Raw genomic sequence first — 20402 nt, 5'->3', positions numbered from 1 at the left:
ACTTCCGGAAGGCGCGCTCCTCTTTCTTTTCCCCGTCACCCAACCGCCCTCCCGAGGTTCCGTCCTCCTGCCCCTACCCGACAGGCCCAATCTGCAGATAGCAGTGCTCCGGTCTCCGCCGCTCCATTTCCTTCTCCTCTGGCCCTGACAACTCGGGCTCGTAGCCCTTGGGGGCCGCAGACAGCCTCTCCTCCAGGAGGGACCAAAGCTCCGCTGAGCAGCATTTCCAGCCGGGGCCGCTTCCCGTGCGGCCCGGCCTTTCCGCTGCGGAGGAAGCTGCAGGACAGAAGGCTCGGCGGAGCGCGGAGCCACGCCGCGGGACCAGAGCCATGGTGGAAGCTGGGGCGGCTCGATGGGGAGGGACGGCGGCCGCGGGACGGGACAGGGGTGGAGGTGACCGAACTGGCTCCGCCGCCCAGCGCTGAGAGTGCCGCCGCCGGGCCGCGGCCTCCTCAGGCTCCTCCGCGTGTGGCGGCGGAGCCGGGTGTCGGCGAGGGTGCGGGGTCAGCTCTGCCGCCCTGTCTTCGCTCACCGCGCTTCCGTGTGCCCACAGCCGCAGAACGAGTACATCGAGCTGCACCGCAAGCGGTATGGGTACCGCCTGGACTACCACGAGAAAAGGAGGAAGAAAGAGGGCCGCGAGGCTCACGAGCGGTCCCGGAAGGCCAAGAAGATGATCGGGCTGAAGGCCAAGCTCTACCACAAGCAGCGGCATGCCGAGAAGATACAGATGAAGAAAACGTGAGTACCAACCTCTCTGGCGCCGTCCGGGCATCCTGGCATTTGAAGGATGAGGCGCGACATTAATATCGTAACTAAGAACTGGTACCTGTTACTTGGTATATTTTTAAATGGTGCACAGGTTTTGCCACAGGTTTTCCCCTCTTGACAGTGGATGTTAACAGTTCTGCTCCTAAAAGCATTCTTTAAGATAGGTGTTAATTAGCAATAGCAGTGACTAATGTAATTAAAACAAAAATATGAATGCGTTTACTTTGGGGGGTTTGTATGAAGTGCTGTATATTACTATAGCAATAGGCAGCAGGCATTTAGCAGTGTTAATACAAAACATACAGTAACATGGACAGTATTCGATCAGAACATGAGGTTTGTCTTACAGGATAAACTACAGTATCAGGCATAGATAAACACATATGCATTTTCCTGAAAAAATTCTGTTACTAGAAACTGAAATTTAAGGTGTTAGCAATATTAATTATTTCTAATGAACTTAGTAACTATCCACCATGTTGCTTTCCTAGTTTTCCAAATGTAGACAGTAATTTTCCTCTGCTATTTGTAAAGGTGTTGGATTTGTTAACCAGTTTGTGCATCTTCTCCCCCCTGCCCAAATGGCCTCAAAATGAACAAAACACAACTCTTTCTACACACATATATGCCTCGGATTTGCAAGTACTGCTATCCAATCTGAGGAGCAATTTGTTATTTTTTGCTGGAGAAGAAGGTTGCAGTCTCTCAAAGTACTTGGCTGCTTGCTTGAAGTGATTCAGAAATTCCTTCATAAAATGCATATCTTGTGTTTCAGTCTTAACAGGAATTGACAGGCTTTTATGCACTGTGCAGCCTGTCAGTTGTTACATTACATGAAATTACTAGTTTACCATGAAAAGAATTTAGGATTATTCCTTAAGTATACATATGCAGTTCTTTCTAAATGTCTCTTGAAATTTTCAGCTGGCACAAGCTAATTTTATATCTAAAAATAAGTGGGTTTTTTTCCCTATTTTTAATACTGTTTTTCTTTCATTGCAGCATTAAAATGCATGAAAAGAGAAATGCAAAGAAAAAGAACGATGAAAAAACACCTAAAGGAGCTGTACCAGCATACCTGCTGGACAGAGAGGGCCAATCCCGGGCTAAGGTTCTATCTAACATGATCAAACAGAAAAGAAAAGAAAAAGCTGTGAGTAACTTTACTAAAATTCAGATACTTAGAATTACTTGTGACAGTGACCACTTTGAGTGGCTGATACTCAGGTGACTTACAACCTATAAGAAATGTCTTAAGTAAAACCTGAAACATTGAGTAACTGAAAAGTAAGTGTATGCAGTATCATGACATTAATAACTTTAAATACTGATTAAAATAAGTTGGCTATAAGTTGTATAAAAAGTCTGGTCTACCCCTGCGCTTTAGGGAAATTTTGTTTTATTCTTTGGCTGTCCATTCATTTAGCAACATAAGACTGTTGACTGTTTTAGGGGAAATGGGAAGTTCCTGTCCCAAAGGTCCGTGCACAAGGAGAAACTGAAGTTTTAAAAGTGATTCGTACAGGAAAGAGAAAGAAGAAGGCCTGGAAGAGAATGGTCACAAAAGTTTGCTTTGTTGGAGATGGCTTTACCAGGAAGCCTCCTAAATATGAGCGATTCATTCGACCAATGGTAATATCCTTAAGCTTGTTTAATTCTTTGACTTACTGCTTTGAGTTCCTGTGGGAGGAAGCTTTCTTCTGTGATAATGCATTTGATTACTGTTGATGTAGAGCATTTCTATTAGTTCCCTTGCAAAAATCTAAACTTCTAATAACCTGAGGGTAGGGAGATGCCCCTGCCTACACAGCCTGTGTTGAAATACCTCTACTCATGCACTCCTAACTCAGGTGATACCAGTAAGTTAAAGGTGCAAGCTCTCATATTAGCACAGAAGGCCCTTAGCAAAGACACAGTGAATAGCTTTTAAAGTTGGAGGCTTCTTTTTCAAGCTGCTATGGTTCTGTCATCTAAATATAAAAGCCATCTTTCTTTTAGTTTTCCAGAACTCCTGTTTGGCTTAAGTAAGCTTGAAGCATAGTTATGACTGTACACAAGGGCAATGCTATGCCTCCAGCCTGACATTTTCTTACACATCTGCAGAACAGTGCCTGGTGGTGTACAGGAGCAAAAAAGTGATTCACCAAGACACTGTAGGTCTTCTAGAAATACCTGTTCCTGTTTCTTCACAGGAATCAACAGTATCACTGTGCAGGCTGCCTGTTGGATCATATCTCATTACTATTTTGATGGTCTCACATGGAAGCCTAGATTTTAATATTATGAAAGACTTTGTGATATTTAATGGTGAAGTACCCATCACAAAGCACAGGTCACTAAATAGTGTTATAAGAGATGGGTATTTAATATTTTACAGCATGTGAAAAAGACTTTTCAGCTTTATAAGAAAAAAGGAAAAAATGTTTAGTCTTAAAAACCCGTAGCACCCTTAAATGCATTACCGTAACTACCTCGTTTCTTAATGGAACAGAAGCCATCTGAGGTAGCAAGCATTATTCTTGTACTACGACTAAAAATAGTCATTCTGAAAATATATGTGGATAACTTTATCTTGTTATCGATCCAATTTTTGAGTAAATCTGGTCTTACATAGTAAGCAGACAGCATTCTGTGTACTAAATTGTTTCATTCTTGCCAGTATATCAAAACATAGGAAACTGTGAATGTAATGCTGAAATTAAACTAGATTAGTCTTGAGGACTTAAAACAAATACTCATTCTAACATTCCTTATGCAACAGGGCTTACGTTTCAAGAAGGCACACGTGACGCATCCTGAACTTAAAGCTACTTTTTGCCTACCTATCCTTGGTGTAAAAAAGAATCCTTCTTCTCCTTTGTATACCACACTCGGTGTAATTACCAAGGGTACCGTCATTGAGGTGAACGTGAGTGAGCTGGGCCTCGTGACACAAGGGGGCAAAGTTATATGGGGTAAGTACTATTGTATATTTTTAGGTCTTTGTTGCCTGATGTATCAAGCCCACATCCTATAGTCATCAGATCTTTGCTAGGTGTTGGGTGTGGTCTGTAGCTGAAACAACTACTATGCAGCTCTAAAAATGCAAGCTTTAAGTGTTAATCCTAGGCTTTCCATTCACACTTTCAAATTAAGGGAAGTTCAGAATAAATATTCAGCTTGTTTGCCTGTGTCTCACACAATGCTGCAAGTGTATAAAGATGTAACCTTGTAACTGTGAACAATTACAACGTTTTTAATGGAAGTTCCAGGTAGAAGCATCTTCATACGACCAGGCTGTGAAGTCAAGAGAGAGGTTGACTTGGACAGTAGCAGAACCTGTGTTGGTTCCCCCTCCCTGCACCATTTACCCAGAACTCTAAATGATCCATTCATAAGAAACAGCCTAAATAAAATATTTTGGGAACCTAAGTTTGCAGCTCAGCAAAGATAAGATTAGCTTTTAAAATACATTTCAGGTTTGTAACAGGAATTCCCTTAAGAGATGCGTGGACTGAACTTGCAAACATAGGCATTTAACTTCCTTTTCTCTCCAGGGAAATATGCACAGGTAACAAACAATCCAGAAAACGATGGCTGCATTAATGCAGTTCTACTTGTTTAAGTTGTGTTTGATACTAAACATTGGACATGGGCTCCTTCGAAATCAATGGAGTTTCAACAAGTTTGCAAGATCTCTGGAACCTTCAACCATTCAAGACTATTGACCCCCACAGGCTGGTAAAAAACTTAAAGATCCCAGAAACAACTGCTCAAGTTTTTGTATTTAGTATGTTTGTTCAGCTGAATGCTGTCCAAATAAAGGGATTCAATTTTCATGTGTCATGGTTTGAGCATGTTTTGAGGGTGTTTTTGTTCAAGGTTTTTTTTCCAGCCAGGTGGAGGAGGGGAGTCCGGGAGGAAGGAGAGACAGGACACCTGACCCAGGCTAGGCAATGAGGTATTCCATACCATAGCACGTGATGCCCAGGATGCATACTGGGAGAGAGAGAGCTGGAGGGGGAGAGCTCTGGAGGAAAATGGAGGAGGGAGCACATGGTGCTCGCCCAGGCAGGGTGGAGTGAGTTATGGGTCGGTGGCTGGTGGGGTGTTGTATTCTTTTCACTTGCTGTTTGCTGTATCATTATTATTTGTAGTAGTAAATGGCAGTAGGGGGTTTGTGTTATGCCTTAGCAATTAAACCGTTCTTATCTCAATCCGTGGGGGCTACATTCTTTGGATTCTCCTTCCTAACTCTCCGGGAGTTGGGGGACTTGGTTTAAACCACGACATCATGTTTTGCTAATGTGGTATGGATTTGATCTGAACTTCAGTGGTGTTTTTACAGGAGCGGTTTCCTGGCTTAAATATATTGTATAAATTCTTAATTCAGCTTACATTTCTATTGATGGAAATACAACCACTGTCTCACAATGATGTCCTGCTGTAATAGCTGAAGGTACAGAAGAATATATTAATTTGTACTCTGCTTCTGGAAAGCAGAAGAGCTGGAAGAATGCAGCTAGAATCTTCCTGCAGACTGACATTAGAAATGAAACACTCAGTTTGATACTTGCCTTTACAGAAGCATGGGCTATTTCCTACTCCATCATTACCTCACATCTTTCTCCCTCTGCCTCCATGGCTGCATTAATGGAAAGAATAAGGGCTGGAGAGTTCACCACTGTAGTTCTAGGCAAGAGGAGAACAGTTTCCTAAGTTTAAATATATGAAGTTGTAGGGGGTTTTAAGATGTGAAATTTGAGAAAGGCATGACAGCCCTTATCCTGCCTGTAGGTATTTTGGTGGCTTTAAGAAACATTCAAGAAAACCTAAAGATCACAAGCATCAACTGGTCAGTGTATGTTTAGCTTGTGTCTTTGAAATAGAAGAAACAAAAGCTGCTTGTAAACTGGAAGCTTTTGGTCACATATGTAACTGCATCAGTAATCTTCCTGTCAACAATTTGGTAGTAGACAAATTCAGCACAATCTATGACTACAAATAAACATACTTGCCTACTATACTCCGACTCTTAAATAGTGCTTTGTGCCAGGGAGCTTTTTAACACAAATTCCACATCAGATTAAAGCTTTACAATCTTTCGCTAGTTTATGAGGGCACTCCAACCTCTTAATATTGTAAGAAGGAAACTTTCAAGCAAAACTTCCAAGATACTCCAGAAGCCAGAATGTGAATACATTGGCATTGGGGATTTTTGTATTAACATGAGTTCAAGGTTGGAGGTGGTCACACTTGCAATAAGTAAATTGAGTGGCAGATTATAGAATCACAGAGTGGTTAAGGCTGGAAGGGATCTTTTAAGATGGTGTAGTGCAGACTCTGCTTTAAGCAGGGGTCTTGCTACAGCAGGGTGTTGGGGCCATATCCAGTCAGGTTTTGAGTATCTCCAAGAATGGGGACTCTACCACTTCTCTGATCTTTTCAACCTGATCCAGTGTATGACCACTCTTGCAGGTTAAGACATTTTATGTTTAAATAAAATCTGTAACGGGGCACCAACAAGATTCTTGGTCCACCTTCTTTATACTTCCCACCACCCCCTCTCCCACACCTGGTATTCACATACGAAGATCAATCGTCCCAAGCTTTCTTGTCGCCAGCCTGAACAATTGCAGCGTCAGCCTCCTGTATGACACATACTCCAGTCTCCTAATCATCTTGATGATGTTTCAAATCTCAGATAATGTTTCAAATTTCAAACTCTGGCCAGTAAGTCAAACTAGGTGCTTTTGAACTAGCTTTCTTCTATTATGATAGAGGCAGTACTTTAGCAATACCTCACCACCTTCTCCTCTTAACAGGTGATTTTGTTAGTTTAACACATTACCCTAGTCTACACTTAATAACTTGCTATGATTTTTATTTCTTTGTAGTGACAAGAGATTTGAAACTAAAAGAGGGTTGCAAGCCAGTAAGTCATTTGCTTGGAGAGAGGGCATTTGTCAAAACATAAGCCTCCACTGAAGTTCTTGTTACTTTAGCCTTTACTGCACATTAACAAGTAACATGAACAGAATGCTTTCATTTTGTACAGCTGTCTCAAGAAGGTTACTACATTCGTACTATAAATATGCAACATGTTAGCTGAATAAACATTGTTGCACTTACATTTTAAGCTACCACCCTGTGTGAGTGCATTAACAGTATTTCTAGTTGACTTGTATACAGCAAACTACCTTAACAACTGCTGTTTATGTCATCTTATGGCTGGTATAAACAGCAGAACATACACTGTAAAATTCAGAAAAGCCTATTCTACAGCTTTTATTAAAAAAAAGAACAAACAAAAAACAAAGTCTGATCCATAAGCTAACTAGGTACAGGGAATTGTTTTAATTGATAGAATACATTACAATTAATCTCTTGAGCTTTTAAAGCTCCTTGGTAGCAGGCAGATTGCAAAATCATGGCCATTCTAAGAAAACAACCACTTCAAAACATGCCTCCTGTATAGCAGAAAAGACTCATACTATAAACCAAGCAAAAAGTAATCACAAAATATAAGTTTAATTACTACTTCAAAACATTTCAAAAGCTGCCAAGACAGTACTAAAGAAAAGGAAAATCTGACAGTAACAAGACTTCAGTACAATACTCCAGAATAGTAATACAGCTTTCTTAAGAATCATAAACATCATATCACTAGTTTAGAAAACTTCTACCACCACTTGGAAGTGTATCCTTTTGGAAAGTTTCATAATGATCACTTAAAGCAGAAAAGCTGCAACTTGGACCCTATCTGTTGCTATGTTTAACTAAGTAGCATTCATGACATGTTACATGATCAACTTGATTACTGACTTCTGCAAATGATGTTGTATAAAGAGCAAAACAAAGATCACACATAATTTCAAATTACTTAAGTACTTTTAAAATAAGATGTATACACTTTCACATAAAGGGCTAAGAAACATGAGAACAGCAAAGAACCCTACATGAAATGAAAACAGACCAAAAGATAGTAACAAGAGAAGAAAAGCAAATCCCGTTAATAAGCAGTAAAAGACAGACATTTGAAAAAACTCTTGGATTCAAATCCAGACCATTTACCACTTAAGTTCAAGGCTGAAGTCACAAATTAATATTCTTTAAACTCTCTTCCTAGGCTAAATAAAGCTCAAAAATAATCCTCCTTGCTTTCACTGTACACATCTAGTTCCACAGTGTGTATAAACTTGTATAAAATTGATGTTATAATCACTGGTTGCTGGTGCAGTAAGATCTTAAATTCTGTGAGTTTGATGGTAGCAAGAGAGTTAACGGATCAAAGAAAGAAATCGTCCAAGCCTAAAAACCGCTTTTTCCCCTAGGTAACGTGCCTCAGTCAGTACGGTGGTCAGGTATGTTCCCTTGTATAAATGGAACAAATTATAGACTACTGAACTACTGTTCCAATGAGACAATCAATACAGCAATAAAAACTGTTATTTAAAGTCAGTGTTTTGATTTTGCTACTGTATTTACTGTATGATTGATGCCAAAGAAGTTGTTATAAAGTGTACCCTTTAATTCAAAGTATGATTGCAACTACGTTAGAACAATGTCCAGTTTTCAAGACTATACTAGTTACTGAAATTGCTAATTACACCCAACTGCCTACATTCCATATGTGACAGTCTGGCCATCAGCTACTGTTTCATGTACCCCAGGTCTACAGAGATATCTAACCAAAGAGTATACCTGGATATGTGAATTTAAGTTCAGTATTTAAAACTGGCTCACTGAAATGTGATCAGAAAGCTGATTGCTCCTAATAGAAACCAAGACTGACCTAACCTAATGATCCTGTTATAATATTTGTGTATTCAAGCTGCAAAGAAAGGTAACTGAAATGGGCTCCAACTTAGCTGTGAAAAGTAAGAGCCAGGTGAGTGACATTGCCTTCTCATGAACAGTTTTCCAACCTCAGAGAATACAAGCAATAAATATATGTATCAAGTTACCTAGGAGTAATTGAAATAACTAGGACTCACTTTTCATAAACAAAAGAATCCTTAACTTTCTGAAAGTGGATACATTTGTAACTGAAGTATCTGGCAGATCAATCTTTAGTGAAGTTTGCTCTAAAAATTGACGATAAGTCACAATGCACAGTATAAAACTACACTTTAAGCCACCAGTCCTCAAAACTGACAAATTGTTCACAATGCAATGGATTTGTTTTCTAGCCACCTTCTGTTTAGTTTTTGGTTTTATGTTTGTTTGTGGGTTTTTTGTTGTTTCTTTGTGTTGGTTTTTTCTTAATGTAATACATCTTAGCAGTAAAAGAAAAGCCATACAACAGAACTTTTGTCTTACATGTTTTATAGAAAATGCTGGATTAATTTTAGAAATAATTAAGGTTCACTTGAATATGTTTACAGTCGTGAAGGATCTTGACCATTTATCAGTCATTGGCTTCATAAGGAATACCTGTACATACATTGATAGGAAGTTAGAGCTACATGCAATAGTTAAAGAAACCCAGATTTAACTCATGCACCCCCTGAATATACAGTTTACATGTTGGGTTTTTTTAAACACTTTTTATCCCTACAAGCTGCTCTTACCAGATTAAAAAGGGGCACAGTACTTCATCAGCTGAAAGAAATAGTATGAATCTATCTTATACAGTTAAAATATTTTATAAATACAGTTAAACTGTATAAGCATAAAAACCAAAACCAGATTCTTAGATTAGATTTAGAAGAATAACAGTTAAGACAGCATTGCAACTATTCAAGTGAACCCTGTACTCATAAGTCCTGAACAGCAATTTCTAGATACCTCTGGTTTTGAGACACTGGGGGTGACTAGTTCACCCCTCTTAGAAAACCCTAATAGAAGGACAAATAGTGGTGTGATTTCCTGTTCTCTGAACAGGAAACAAAAGGAGCTTCCTCTATTGAAAGAAAAACTTTGCCATCTAAGTACTAAACTTACTCTAGGTGTGCCAAATTAAGTTAAATACATGGCTTGCAAGGAGAATCTCTCAAGGGGAACATGCAGGAAAAGCCTGTTTACATTTCTGTTTGTTTACAGCAAAGTTTGGATGTTGCTTTTAAGGAAAGCTGTGAACTGAAAAGCTACCATTCCAGGAATTACACCCAAGTTAGAAAAAGGAAGTGAGAATCAGAAGTATTCAGAATCAATCTTCTGCTAACTCCTAAAGGCATAGAGGTGTGGCAAGTCAGCATTTGCTAGAACACCAATATTCATACCAATGAATGTCACAACCACCTGATATGCCAGTGTTCACAGAAGTCACACTTGGCAGACAATATTTTAATAGTTACCCCACAGGACGAGCCAACTATTTGGAAAACAAAGCACTGCTCCCATTCAGACAAAAATGAGATCAAAAGTTGTCATACTCTTCCTGTAATGTAACCAGTATTCAAGTATCCACTCAACACATGCAAATAGTAAGGTAATGTACGTACTGGAGCCTATACTCCATACACTCTGAGAAAAGCCTTAGACTTACCCAGATACTTGCTTTGGAAGCTACCAGTAATTTACTGTGTAGGCATCTCTAAATCCCCAAGTGAAAAAAACTCATTATCAGAGTGCACCATGGCAGACACTGCTGACCGACTTTCTACCGACACAGCTATTTCAAACAATTCTCACAAAAGACGCATGCTGCTTATGTTGTTTTTATCTACTGAGTTTTACCTTCTAGTGTATTTTGAGACCTAGATTTATAGAATATTTCTTTCTTTCAATCTCATGTGAGAAAGTCTATGGGAGGGAACAAGCAGCAAGGAAGGATTTTCTTTTTCTGCTTTCCCCCCCAGAGCAGAAAACAGTTACTTAAACATAATAAATGCTAGAGTGATCTCTGGCCTCATGGAATTTAGGGAACCTCAACAGGGCCAGGATTTCAGGCTGCATTTTTCTTCCACAACTACCACCTCAAATAAGCCAATTGTTCCTTTTGCTAGCACAACTGTATTCAGCATGTATCCTTTACAAAAGGAGGAGACAGGCTGTTTACTTCCATAATCTGAAGCTCAGTGTCTGTATTTAAAAATTCAAGAAAACTTCATGAAAGTTGATGAATCCCCAAAGAAGTCCGACCCAGAATTTTAAACATGTCCCATATGGTTTAGTTAAGCCCTAATGTCTTACACAAAACAACAACCTTCTTATAAATAGATGACAATCAGTACTCCGTTTCTAAACTGACTTTCCTTTTTTCTTGGGTGGACCTTTGTAGCTTTTCACCTTTCTTCGCAAGCTTCTCCGATCTACAACAGGTACCTCAATTTCTGCTTCCTCAGAGCTGCTGTCAGCAGCCCGCTCTGTCTGTGTGTACTGTTCCATCTGCTCAACAGTCTCTTCCGACTGCTCTTCCAACTGGTTCTTTGCTTCCTGTCCAGAAGGCTGCTGAAAAGAAGCCCCATCAAGTTCAACCATTACCAAAGAACTCTGATTCAGGGCAACAGGGGGCTCCTGTGAGTTGTGCTCTCCTTCCTCACTTTGATCTTCCAATGAGGAAGCTGTTTTGAGAGAGACATTTTCAGAAACAGACTCTTCTACTGCTTCAGTTACCATGGAGTTGGGCAGGCCGTTGTCAGAGGGCTCTTCCTTTGATGCTGAAGCAGCTGCATTTTCAGTGGCAGCCTTTTCAGGTTCTTGCTGTTCTTCAGTGTTCTCCTCTTTCAATGTACTTTCTTCAGTCAGCATTTCTGAATCACCCACAGTTGTTCCCTATTTTCAGATTCAAATTATTCAAAAGATTATTCAGGTACAATAAAAACATCCTGAAATTAATCCCAGGGTATGGGTGGAAAGACAGTTTTTATTTTGGACATATACAATTATCATTTTGGTAGTATATAATAATTTGCTTTTGCACTATAAGCAAAACCCAATAAAATCTGTTTCTAGAAGGGTATTTTACCATTAATTGCTTGCACGCTTCAGGGTGGAATTACTAGACAAAGTATGTGGCTTTTCACTCATATCTAACTAATATTTTAGTGAGAAAGCTGTTTCATTACTGTCAAGGGACACTGGAGCATTTGGTATCTTTTTGGTATCACATGCATATTTGACCCACTTCTGCATATCAAAACTGAAATGTTAGTCTATTCTGTTCAAAGATTCATATAATCTGGTCTAATAATTACTTTTTTCCAAGAATTTCATATGATGGTGGGGACTACTCTGAAAGAAAAATGACTTCACATTTTGATTCAATTCTCTCACCTTCTCTGATATAGTGTCTTCTGAAGGTTTTGCTGAAGACTCAAGGATTAATGGAACAAACAGCACTAAGGGTTCTTCTTGACTTTCAGACTGCAATTTTGATTCACTACTTTGAACTTCATTTGCTGTTTCCTCTTCAAACACAGTAGAGGTCTTATGAGTGTCTTCTGTTATTTCACCATTTAGAGGCTCTGATACAGTTTCCTAAAAAAAAAAAACCAAACAACAAAACAAAAACAACAACAAAAAATACCCACAAAAAACACAACCCCACCCCCACATTCCTATGTCAAGATTATGGTCAGCCACTGTTCAACACTAGTGGGTGTATCTGTGACCTAAATTTGTAGCTTAATGTGAGAAGCAGATAGCTCAGATACCTAGACATGTGTACAAAGAAGGCAGAGCTTAGAGCAGACTAGCTAATGTAACCAGCTCATTAACCTGGTGTTGTTACCTGCACTAAATTTCTAACCATAGTTTACAGCATTAGAAGCCAAGCCAAGGAGTTTTTAAGCATCCCACAAGCATACCTACTGCAGTCATTCCTTGAACCCAATATAGTGCAAGATTCATTTTCTCATCAATCAGAAAGAACATGCCCTAGAGGCATCACTAGGCACAAAGGGTACTTAGATTTAAATTCAAGCTGTTAACAAGGTGCAGATAAAAGTTGCATTTAAACAGCAAAGGAGGCAAGCTCTATGTGAATAAGTAAGAAGAGCCAACAGTACCAGCTACTGGCTCTTTTAAAGACTTTTTTTTTTAAATAAATCAGAAATACTGGATCAGATCTTGACCTTACTCCAGTACTCTGGAATATGCAAGCAGGAAAATCAATTAAGAAATTACATTGGTAGACAAGGTAGAAATTCACCTCATGAGGACCCTATGAGCTCTATTTTTCAAAGTAAATATAATGGAATATTCCTTAAAACTAATTCCACATTAGCCTCAGTTTCTCAGCTATCTTTCTCAACATAACATGGATATGAAAATCAAGGAGTTGACAGTCATATGGATCAAGGCAGCAAGGACCATATTTAACAGAAACTGCAGCTGTATTGCAAACTTATTTGCTATCACTATGACATCCAAGCTCACCTCCTCCTCACTCTGCTTCTCAGGGTTTGATACATGCAGTTCCGCTTCTGATAAAGACTGGCCCTTATTTTCATCAGTCTTTTCCTCATTCTTCTCAACAGTATTCTCCTCAGATACTTCTACTAAACCTTCAGAGCTTTCAGATGTGTGGGCAGGAGGTTCCAGCCTGCAGCACGTATTAAGATACAGCCTTTAATCTTTTAGATTAATACATAATTTTAGTGATTTCAGCAGGGAAATTCTTTCATGACGAATGATGAAATGCTGTATCACATGCTTGCCATTCGAAATAAGAGTCCAGAAAACTAAATGCATCTAAAAATGACTAACTCATTAGGGGAAAAAAAAAACCAGCAATGAGGAAAATATTGCTTTGGCAATTAAAAAATGAAGACATCTATCTCATGTCTGCAAATAAGACAAAAGTCAGAAATTTGTTTGTTATTTTAAGATACTGCTTTCTAGCAGTAATCCACTGCATATTTGGAAGCCACAAAGGGGTGAGAAAGAATGCAACTTCTCCCACCCCCACTGTAGAAAGAGTTTAAAAATTATGGAGTTGTAAAAGCAAATATGTTTGTATAATCATTGAATATTACAAAGACCATGACCAGAAAATGATTTACAGCAATAAATACATCATGTCTGAAGATTTAACAAGCCAGAAACTGAATTAGCGAATAGCTGAAGATGAAGCTCTGATGTACGTGATAGGTAATAATACTATCTCAACATAAAACTTAGATTCTTAGTATTACGTACAAGCAATAGACTTGCAGGAGGCCACTTTGCCTTTTCATGGTAAAGGCAGTATTGGAGGGTTTTATCCCAGACGTCTATCTTGAGATGAAGGCACTTCACAGGAGAAAGTCCCTGACATAAAACCCTGCTGTATTTGCTAACATGCATGAAAGGAGAACCAAGCTGATATCCTGCCTTGTTGCCATCAGGATTTCCCTTAGATCTGCTCATAAACACAATGTTACACATCTTAGGCAAAGGAGCTGGGGCACCTCATTGGCTTCATTCTGCAAGTCCCGAAATACTGACATTTAACAACAAATAAACAATCTCAAATATCAACTAGCAATATAGTAGTAATAGGACAAAGGATTTTTCAACCTGTGGCAGTATCAAAATGATGCCATTTGGCCTGTCTGAATCAGCTTTGGGCAGCACACTGACAAGTGTAGGACAGCAGGATCCTTGCAGTTCCACAGAGAAATTTAAACACAAAAATTAGGCTGTATCTAGCTGAAGACAATCACACAAAAAAACCCATCCAAACCCACAACTGCTTTTAGCTGAAGAAGCCTAAGTGAACAAGTTTGAGAGATACCCTAGAAAATAATCAGATTGTCTTCAGTTCTTTAAAAAAAGCTTTTAGGGTTGAGGTCTTTTTTTTTTGAAGTGAACCACAAAGGCAGAGAGACACACACGCAGTGAGGATAACAGTATATGTCTATGAAGAGTATACACTCACACAGGAAAGAAGCAGTAATTTATTTACAATAGTCACACTTCTGCTTTCTGGAAGACACACAAATTAGTACTTCTGGCCCTGCCTTGTATGAATTGTTGCAAGCAATCAGTACGATTCTTAAGATCCCCAGCTGACCATATTGCACAGGATAACTGGAGATGACTTCCCCACTACCCTCATGTAAGTTTGGATAGGATGGTTTCAAAATCAGAATTTGTGTAAAAGAGGTATACTTTGAAGACAGGTGGCTTCCTATAACTTTTGTTACTAAGTGACAAGCAGTAACCAGCTCCCAGACTAAACAGTTGGACATATTTCCAAAGATAAAACACATAGCACTGTGGATACCTGTTCAGTTATATTATCACAAGAAACTAAGCTGCACGCATACAGATGTTTTTATCTTCATGCAGAGTAAGTTCTAACAGAGCACCCTCAACCTTCACTGTTTTCTTATTTTTCCAGTATCTGCTGAGCTTTCAGAGACACACAGTTTGGTACAATCACTCTTCAGGTAGTATCTCAATTGTCTTTCCCACATCACGCTTTATTTTTAGTTATTTTAAAATCAAGCAAGGACGGTAATAAGAAAGGAGAAATGTTAAGTAGTCCACTGTGAGACACTGATGTAGTTTATGATGGCCCAAGCAACAAAGTAAGAAATCAGTAAAATACAGGCTTCTCTACCTGCTTTCTGACACAAAAGTATTTTCCTCGTTTCCTTGGGAAGTTCCAGATTCTTGTCTCATCCTTCCTATCCTGGGACATTTTAAATGACTGCTTCGTGTCCGCATGGAAGCGGGAGCTATGTTAGGGTCTTAGGAAGAAAACAAAACAAAACAATAAAAACACCAAAATAAATGCCAGTGAACAAATGAAATCTAAGATCTGCATATAATTCTTCCCCCTAGTACTTCATTAAAGCTGAGCACAAAGTAGAACAGCATTTCATTGTGGTACTTTTCTGAATACACATGTGTAGTATCTTTACCAAGACTCAAGACAATTTTATCTAAAGTCCTCTGAAAGGTTTGAGTTGAACCCTAGAACCCTGGAGGAAGGTATGTTTTTATACATTTTGCAGATGATTATGTGGAGATTAAAAGCAGTAAAAGAGCCTGCTAATCTATTAAACCACAGTAATCACAATACTGATAATCAAGGTTATTTTTACCTTCAGATGTGCCTGCATGGACATCTGTTGATTCTTTACCTTTCTGAGATTCAGCCTGTGAAGACACAAAAAAAAACAACTAATGTTACTCCAAAACTTTCTGAACCAATTGAAATATTTTCATCTCCATATCTGTGGTTGCATATTTCTAAAGCACTATTTTGTAGTAAAGATCCTATGGAAGAGCAGCTACAATCATTCGTAATTTAAAGTAATTACATGTACTTATTTTATCTCAAGAGATTTTTATTTTTTTTAATTATTTTTATTACAAGAATGATTATTTTTTCTGCATTTTACTTCTGGCCTCAACACAGAAGGCAAGAATCCAAAGTAACATGCCATTATAAACAATGATAGCAAACATTTTTTCCTAATCATTCTATTTATAGCAGGTTAAACACATAATTAAATGCTAGAAGTCTTTTTTGTTTCCCCTTTCAGTATAAATGCAAGGGCATACACTACAGTATTTGACAAAATATAGTGGGAAAGTTTAGTTTTTACATTTGTATTCTATTTTTTAGTCTTATTTTTACTGTGGCATGCAAAAGAATACAGCAGCTCATATATAAATAAAGAACAAACAGCAAAACCAAAACCACAACTAACCAAACAGAAAAATAACCCACAGAACTGAGTGGATCAGCAGTACTGCAGGTTATATGCACAGTCAGCACAAGACACTATTTCAGAGTTCCCTCTCCCTAGAGCTCTTTTGCCTCTTGTTCTCCCCCACCATCCCAATACTTCTATTTTTTTCCTGAAGTAGCTGAGGACTCAGAGGTCAAGCACTTCATACTCTGAAGTGAATACAAGCTTTACACATTTACATAAAGATACGCACATGGCTCTCAGCTGCTGGAAGTTGTCTAGAACTGGCAACAATCAGCACCCATAATGCTGCTGCACTTCCAGCCTCACTTCTAGTACCACCCAAGCAGGCCAGCAGGAAGCAGCCATATCTACATTCTGCTGCTCGAAATAGTTTCAAGTGGGTTTTAAATACATAAGAATTTGTAGACTAATGACAAGTTATTCTAGCATCAAAACACATAAAATAAGAAGCACTAAGTAAAGAGTGAAAATGAAAGTTGGAAAATATATTTTCCTGGTGCATAAGAAGGTGGGGTATTTTTTGTTTGGTGGTCCAACAGTTTTCAAAGCATTGCAGAACTGCTGGTAGACAGTGCAGATGCCATCAAGAGAGCTGTTAGCAATTCTACCAAACTATAAGGAGTTGAAGCACTTTGGAATCTACCTTCTTTCTCTTCTGGAAGAAGGCAGAGACAGGGCTAGAGCTCCTAACTCACAGCAACAAAACTTCTAAGAACTACTGTTCCTCTATCTTTTCCAAGTATGTCAATGTTATCTACACCCAAAACATGCACGTTTGTCCTGGCTTTGGCGGGGATAGCATTAATTTATTTCTCAGCAGCTGGTGCAGTGCTGTGTTTTGGCTTTAGTCCACGAAGAATGCTGATAACACACCAATGTTTCAGCTCTTGTTAAGCAGTGCTTACCCTGATCAAGGACTTTTCAGTCTCTCATGTTCTGCCAGTGAGGAGGGGCAGCACAAGAAGCCGGGAGAAAGCAGAGACAGGACACCTGACCCAAACTAGCCAAAGGGGTATTCCATACCACAGCACATCATGCCCAGTATATAAATGGGGGAGCTACACAGAAGGGCAGATTGCTGCTCAGGTCAGTGGCTGGTTAGTAATTGTATCATGCATCATTTGTGTTTATTTGGGCTTTTTTTCCTCCTTTCCTCTTTTAGGCTTGTATTTTCTCACTTTGTTATTCCCCTTATCATTGTTAGGATTATATCGTACTTTGGTTATTAAAACTGTACTTACCTCAACCCGTGGGTTTTACATTCCTTCAATTCTCCTTACCATCCCACCCAGGGTGGAGGGGAAGAGGGGGTGAGTGAGTGGCTGCATGGTGCCGAGTTACCAGCTGGGCTTAAACCACAACATGCTTTAGATCATTTTGCCAATCCAATGATTGGAATCCAAATCAAGAAGTCAGTAATGATGATCAAGACACAGTTACAAAAGATGGACAACAGAGTTGTTTCTTCTGGTCATTTAGAGAGACTAAAACCACCATTACTTTGCTGTCAGTTTTGCTTTGGGAAATACTAATTTTCTCAACTAGGAAAAGTGACATTGGATTTACATTTAAAATCTGAAGTTTAGATATCAATTAGCTGGGAATATTGATACAGCCATTATTTCCTATTTTTAATTAAAGACTGACTTCCATCGGAGCATACTCATGTCAGTACTACAGACAGTTTTAAAGAAACACAAATTATTCACAAGCAAATTCCGTGTTGCCTCAGAACACGAGTTAGAGGAACAGCTTCATAATATTAAAAAGATACAGACATATTCATGACCACATATCCATCTGTAACTGAAATCTGACTGATATTTCAAGTAAGTAGAAATAAAAAAATAATAATACATAGAAAGAAAGCTGTATTCCTCCTATATGGACAATATTTCACTCTGAATTCCAACCAAACACTTTCTATTGTATTGAAATGTGATGCAAATATGCACTTTTATGAACACTTTTCTTCATCCTCTCTACTCTTGAGAATGACTACTGTTCCAATAGCCTTTCTAGACAGTTAAATCTCAGAGCCAGTTGAAGTACTTTCCCTTCTCTTATCTGCTAGCAAACAGTTCAAATTATAGACCCTGACAGTTGTGGTACAGACCTTCTGCATTCATGGGGACACCACGTAATTGGAAATGCTGGGGGAAAAACCAAACAAAACTAAACAAAAAAACAAAACACAAATCCAAACCCCCCCAAAAAACACCAACCCAGTATTTTTAGCCCCATCAGTGTTAAATCAATGGGAAGCATAACACCCACCAAAAAAAAGGTAACAAAAGCATTTTTTATTTTATATGTAGCATGTACTTGAACCAATTAGAAGCAAACAAAAGCATTTCTCTGGTTTTTAGTGATAATGTAATCAAAGAAAAAACAAAGTAATAGTCTGTGTACCTACACTTAACTGCGTTTGTAGCTCAGTCTTCTGTCCACCTGCTTCAGACACTGCTGCAGACTCCAGAAAATGACTCTTTGCTTGGCAACTCTTTTCTGTCTGTGAAGCCTCTGCTGTCGAGATTTGAAAGAGGAAATGGGAAACAGAAAATTATAGTACCTTTACAGATCAATTAACCATTGCAGATACAATGTAACAGACCTCAGGACATAAAAAAAAAAAAAAATCTTTCTGCTAGTTTCCATGGGCAGCTTTCACAGAATTCACTGTTGTTCTTGTAGTGTTTGTTCAACATTTGCAACATTTCTCAGAAACATTTGCCAGAAAACAAATCAAAGCATCCATACCTTCAAATTGGAGCCTTTCCCTTTGCACTACTGCTGCAACACATGTTCTCTGGAACCAATATCCTGGTCCGTTCACTTCATAAAGAAGGCTTTCATCCGAAGGGTACTTCTCAAGATACTGCTTACAAGCTAAACAAATATAAGAAAACCCACTCTATTATATATATACTTGACTGTACTTCAGTTTTAAAAGTTTATCTGAAACAATTTGCAGTCTTCCATCATATACATAAGCCAACACAGGAAGAACTGTTCAGCAAAACAGGGGGGTCTAAAGTCAGGGGTTTGATTAGATGATCTTTGAAGGTCCCTTCCAACCCAAACTATTGTGATTTGATGAAATAAACATAATATTGTTTTACCCTACTCATCGTTCTCAGTAAATCCTTTCTTCAGGTTTAAACACTTTCTATTACTATCCTAAACTCCAGACAGAAATGCCTATTCTCCAAGCATCCACTTCAGAGTTTTACAACTTTACTGGTCACTGCCCATGCCAACCACAAGACCCAGCCAAGAATGGAATGGAGCTCTTTGGCAGGTAAGTCAAGTGATTTTTGTCACCCCATATTATTATAGGCACTCATGAAAAGCATTCTTTAGGAATGTATGCATGTTCTTAACTGTATGGTTTATCACCTACTCACTGTTGACTGATGGAATTTTTTTCTTTAGTGCTGTCCCTCCATCTTTTATCTCTCAAATACACATACTAAACATACACATGGAGAGGCTTGCTTTAACATTTTTCTGTAGCAGCTACCATGAAAACTACCATTTTTGTCGTGGTTTAAGGCCATCCAGTAACTCAGAACCATGCTGCTGCTCACTCATTCCCCCCACTTCTTCCCTACCACTCCTGGCTCCTGGAGGGATGGGGAAGAGAATCAAATGAATGTAAATCCCATGGGTTGAAATAAAAACAGTCCAATGACTAAGGTATAACACAAAACTACTACTGCTACCACCAATAATAAGGGAAATAACAAGGGGAGAGAATATAAAACTAAAAGGGGTAAAGAAAAAGAAAGCAATAAACACAAGTGATGCAAATCACAATTGCTCACCACCCACTGACCGATACCCAGCCCAACCCAGGCAGCCATCTGGGCCTTCCAGGTAACTCCCCACCATTTCTATACCGGGCATGATGTGCTGTGGTATGGAATATCCCTTTGGCTAGTTTGAGTCAGGTGTCCTGTCTGTGCTTCCTCCCAGCTCCCTGTCCTCCCTGGCAGAACATGAGGCTCAGAAAGTCCTTGGTCAGAGTACACATTACTTATGAACAACTAA

General features: G+C 39.0%; 2 protein-coding genes across 3 annotated transcripts in view; one reads left to right on the top strand and one right to left on the bottom strand.

Annotated features, from left to right (window-relative positions):
• The first annotated feature begins 50 nt into the window (after positions 1 to 50).
• Positions 51 to 4595, top strand: NSA2 (NSA2 ribosome biogenesis factor). Its single transcript, XM_031054921.2, has 6 exons — positions 51 to 332; positions 554 to 741; positions 1774 to 1924; positions 2224 to 2403; positions 3533 to 3725; positions 4308 to 4595. The coding sequence occupies exons 1-6, from the start codon at positions 330 to 332 to the stop codon at positions 4373 to 4375; spliced, it is 783 nt and encodes a 260-aa protein (XP_030910781.1). The 5' UTR covers positions 51 to 329; the 3' UTR covers positions 4376 to 4595.
• Positions 4596 to 7022: 2427 nt separating this feature from the next.
• FAM169A (family with sequence similarity 169 member A) overlaps positions 7023 to 20402 on the bottom strand; it is a 44116-nt gene continuing 30736 nt past the window's right edge. The window contains exons 7-13 of one of the 2 annotated variants that reach the window (XM_034073055.1): positions 19110 to 19238; positions 18766 to 18875; positions 15732 to 15786; positions 15245 to 15374; positions 13075 to 13240; positions 11971 to 12174; positions 7023 to 11469 (exon numbers count right to left, since the gene is read on the bottom strand). In XM_034073055.1, the coding sequence (XP_033928946.1) occupies positions 10936 to 11469; positions 11971 to 12174; positions 13075 to 13240; positions 15245 to 15374; positions 15732 to 15786; positions 18766 to 18875; positions 19110 to 19238 (1328 nt within the window). In that variant the 3' untranslated portion in view covers positions 7023 to 10935. The remainder of the gene's footprint in view (positions 11470 to 11970; positions 12175 to 13074; positions 13241 to 15244; positions 15375 to 15731; positions 15787 to 18765; positions 18876 to 19109; positions 19239 to 20402) is intronic. The other variant, XM_034073056.1, reaches the window with a different exon arrangement.

The sequence above is a fragment of the Melopsittacus undulatus genome, chromosome Z, assembly GCF_012275295.1.
Source record: "Melopsittacus undulatus isolate bMelUnd1 chromosome Z, bMelUnd1.mat.Z, whole genome shotgun sequence".
Classification (NCBI taxonomy): Eukaryota; Metazoa; Chordata; class Aves; order Psittaciformes; family Psittaculidae; genus Melopsittacus; species Melopsittacus undulatus.
The sequence above is the reverse complement of the archived record's forward strand: the minus strand, read 5'-3'. Positions and strand labels throughout refer to the sequence as shown.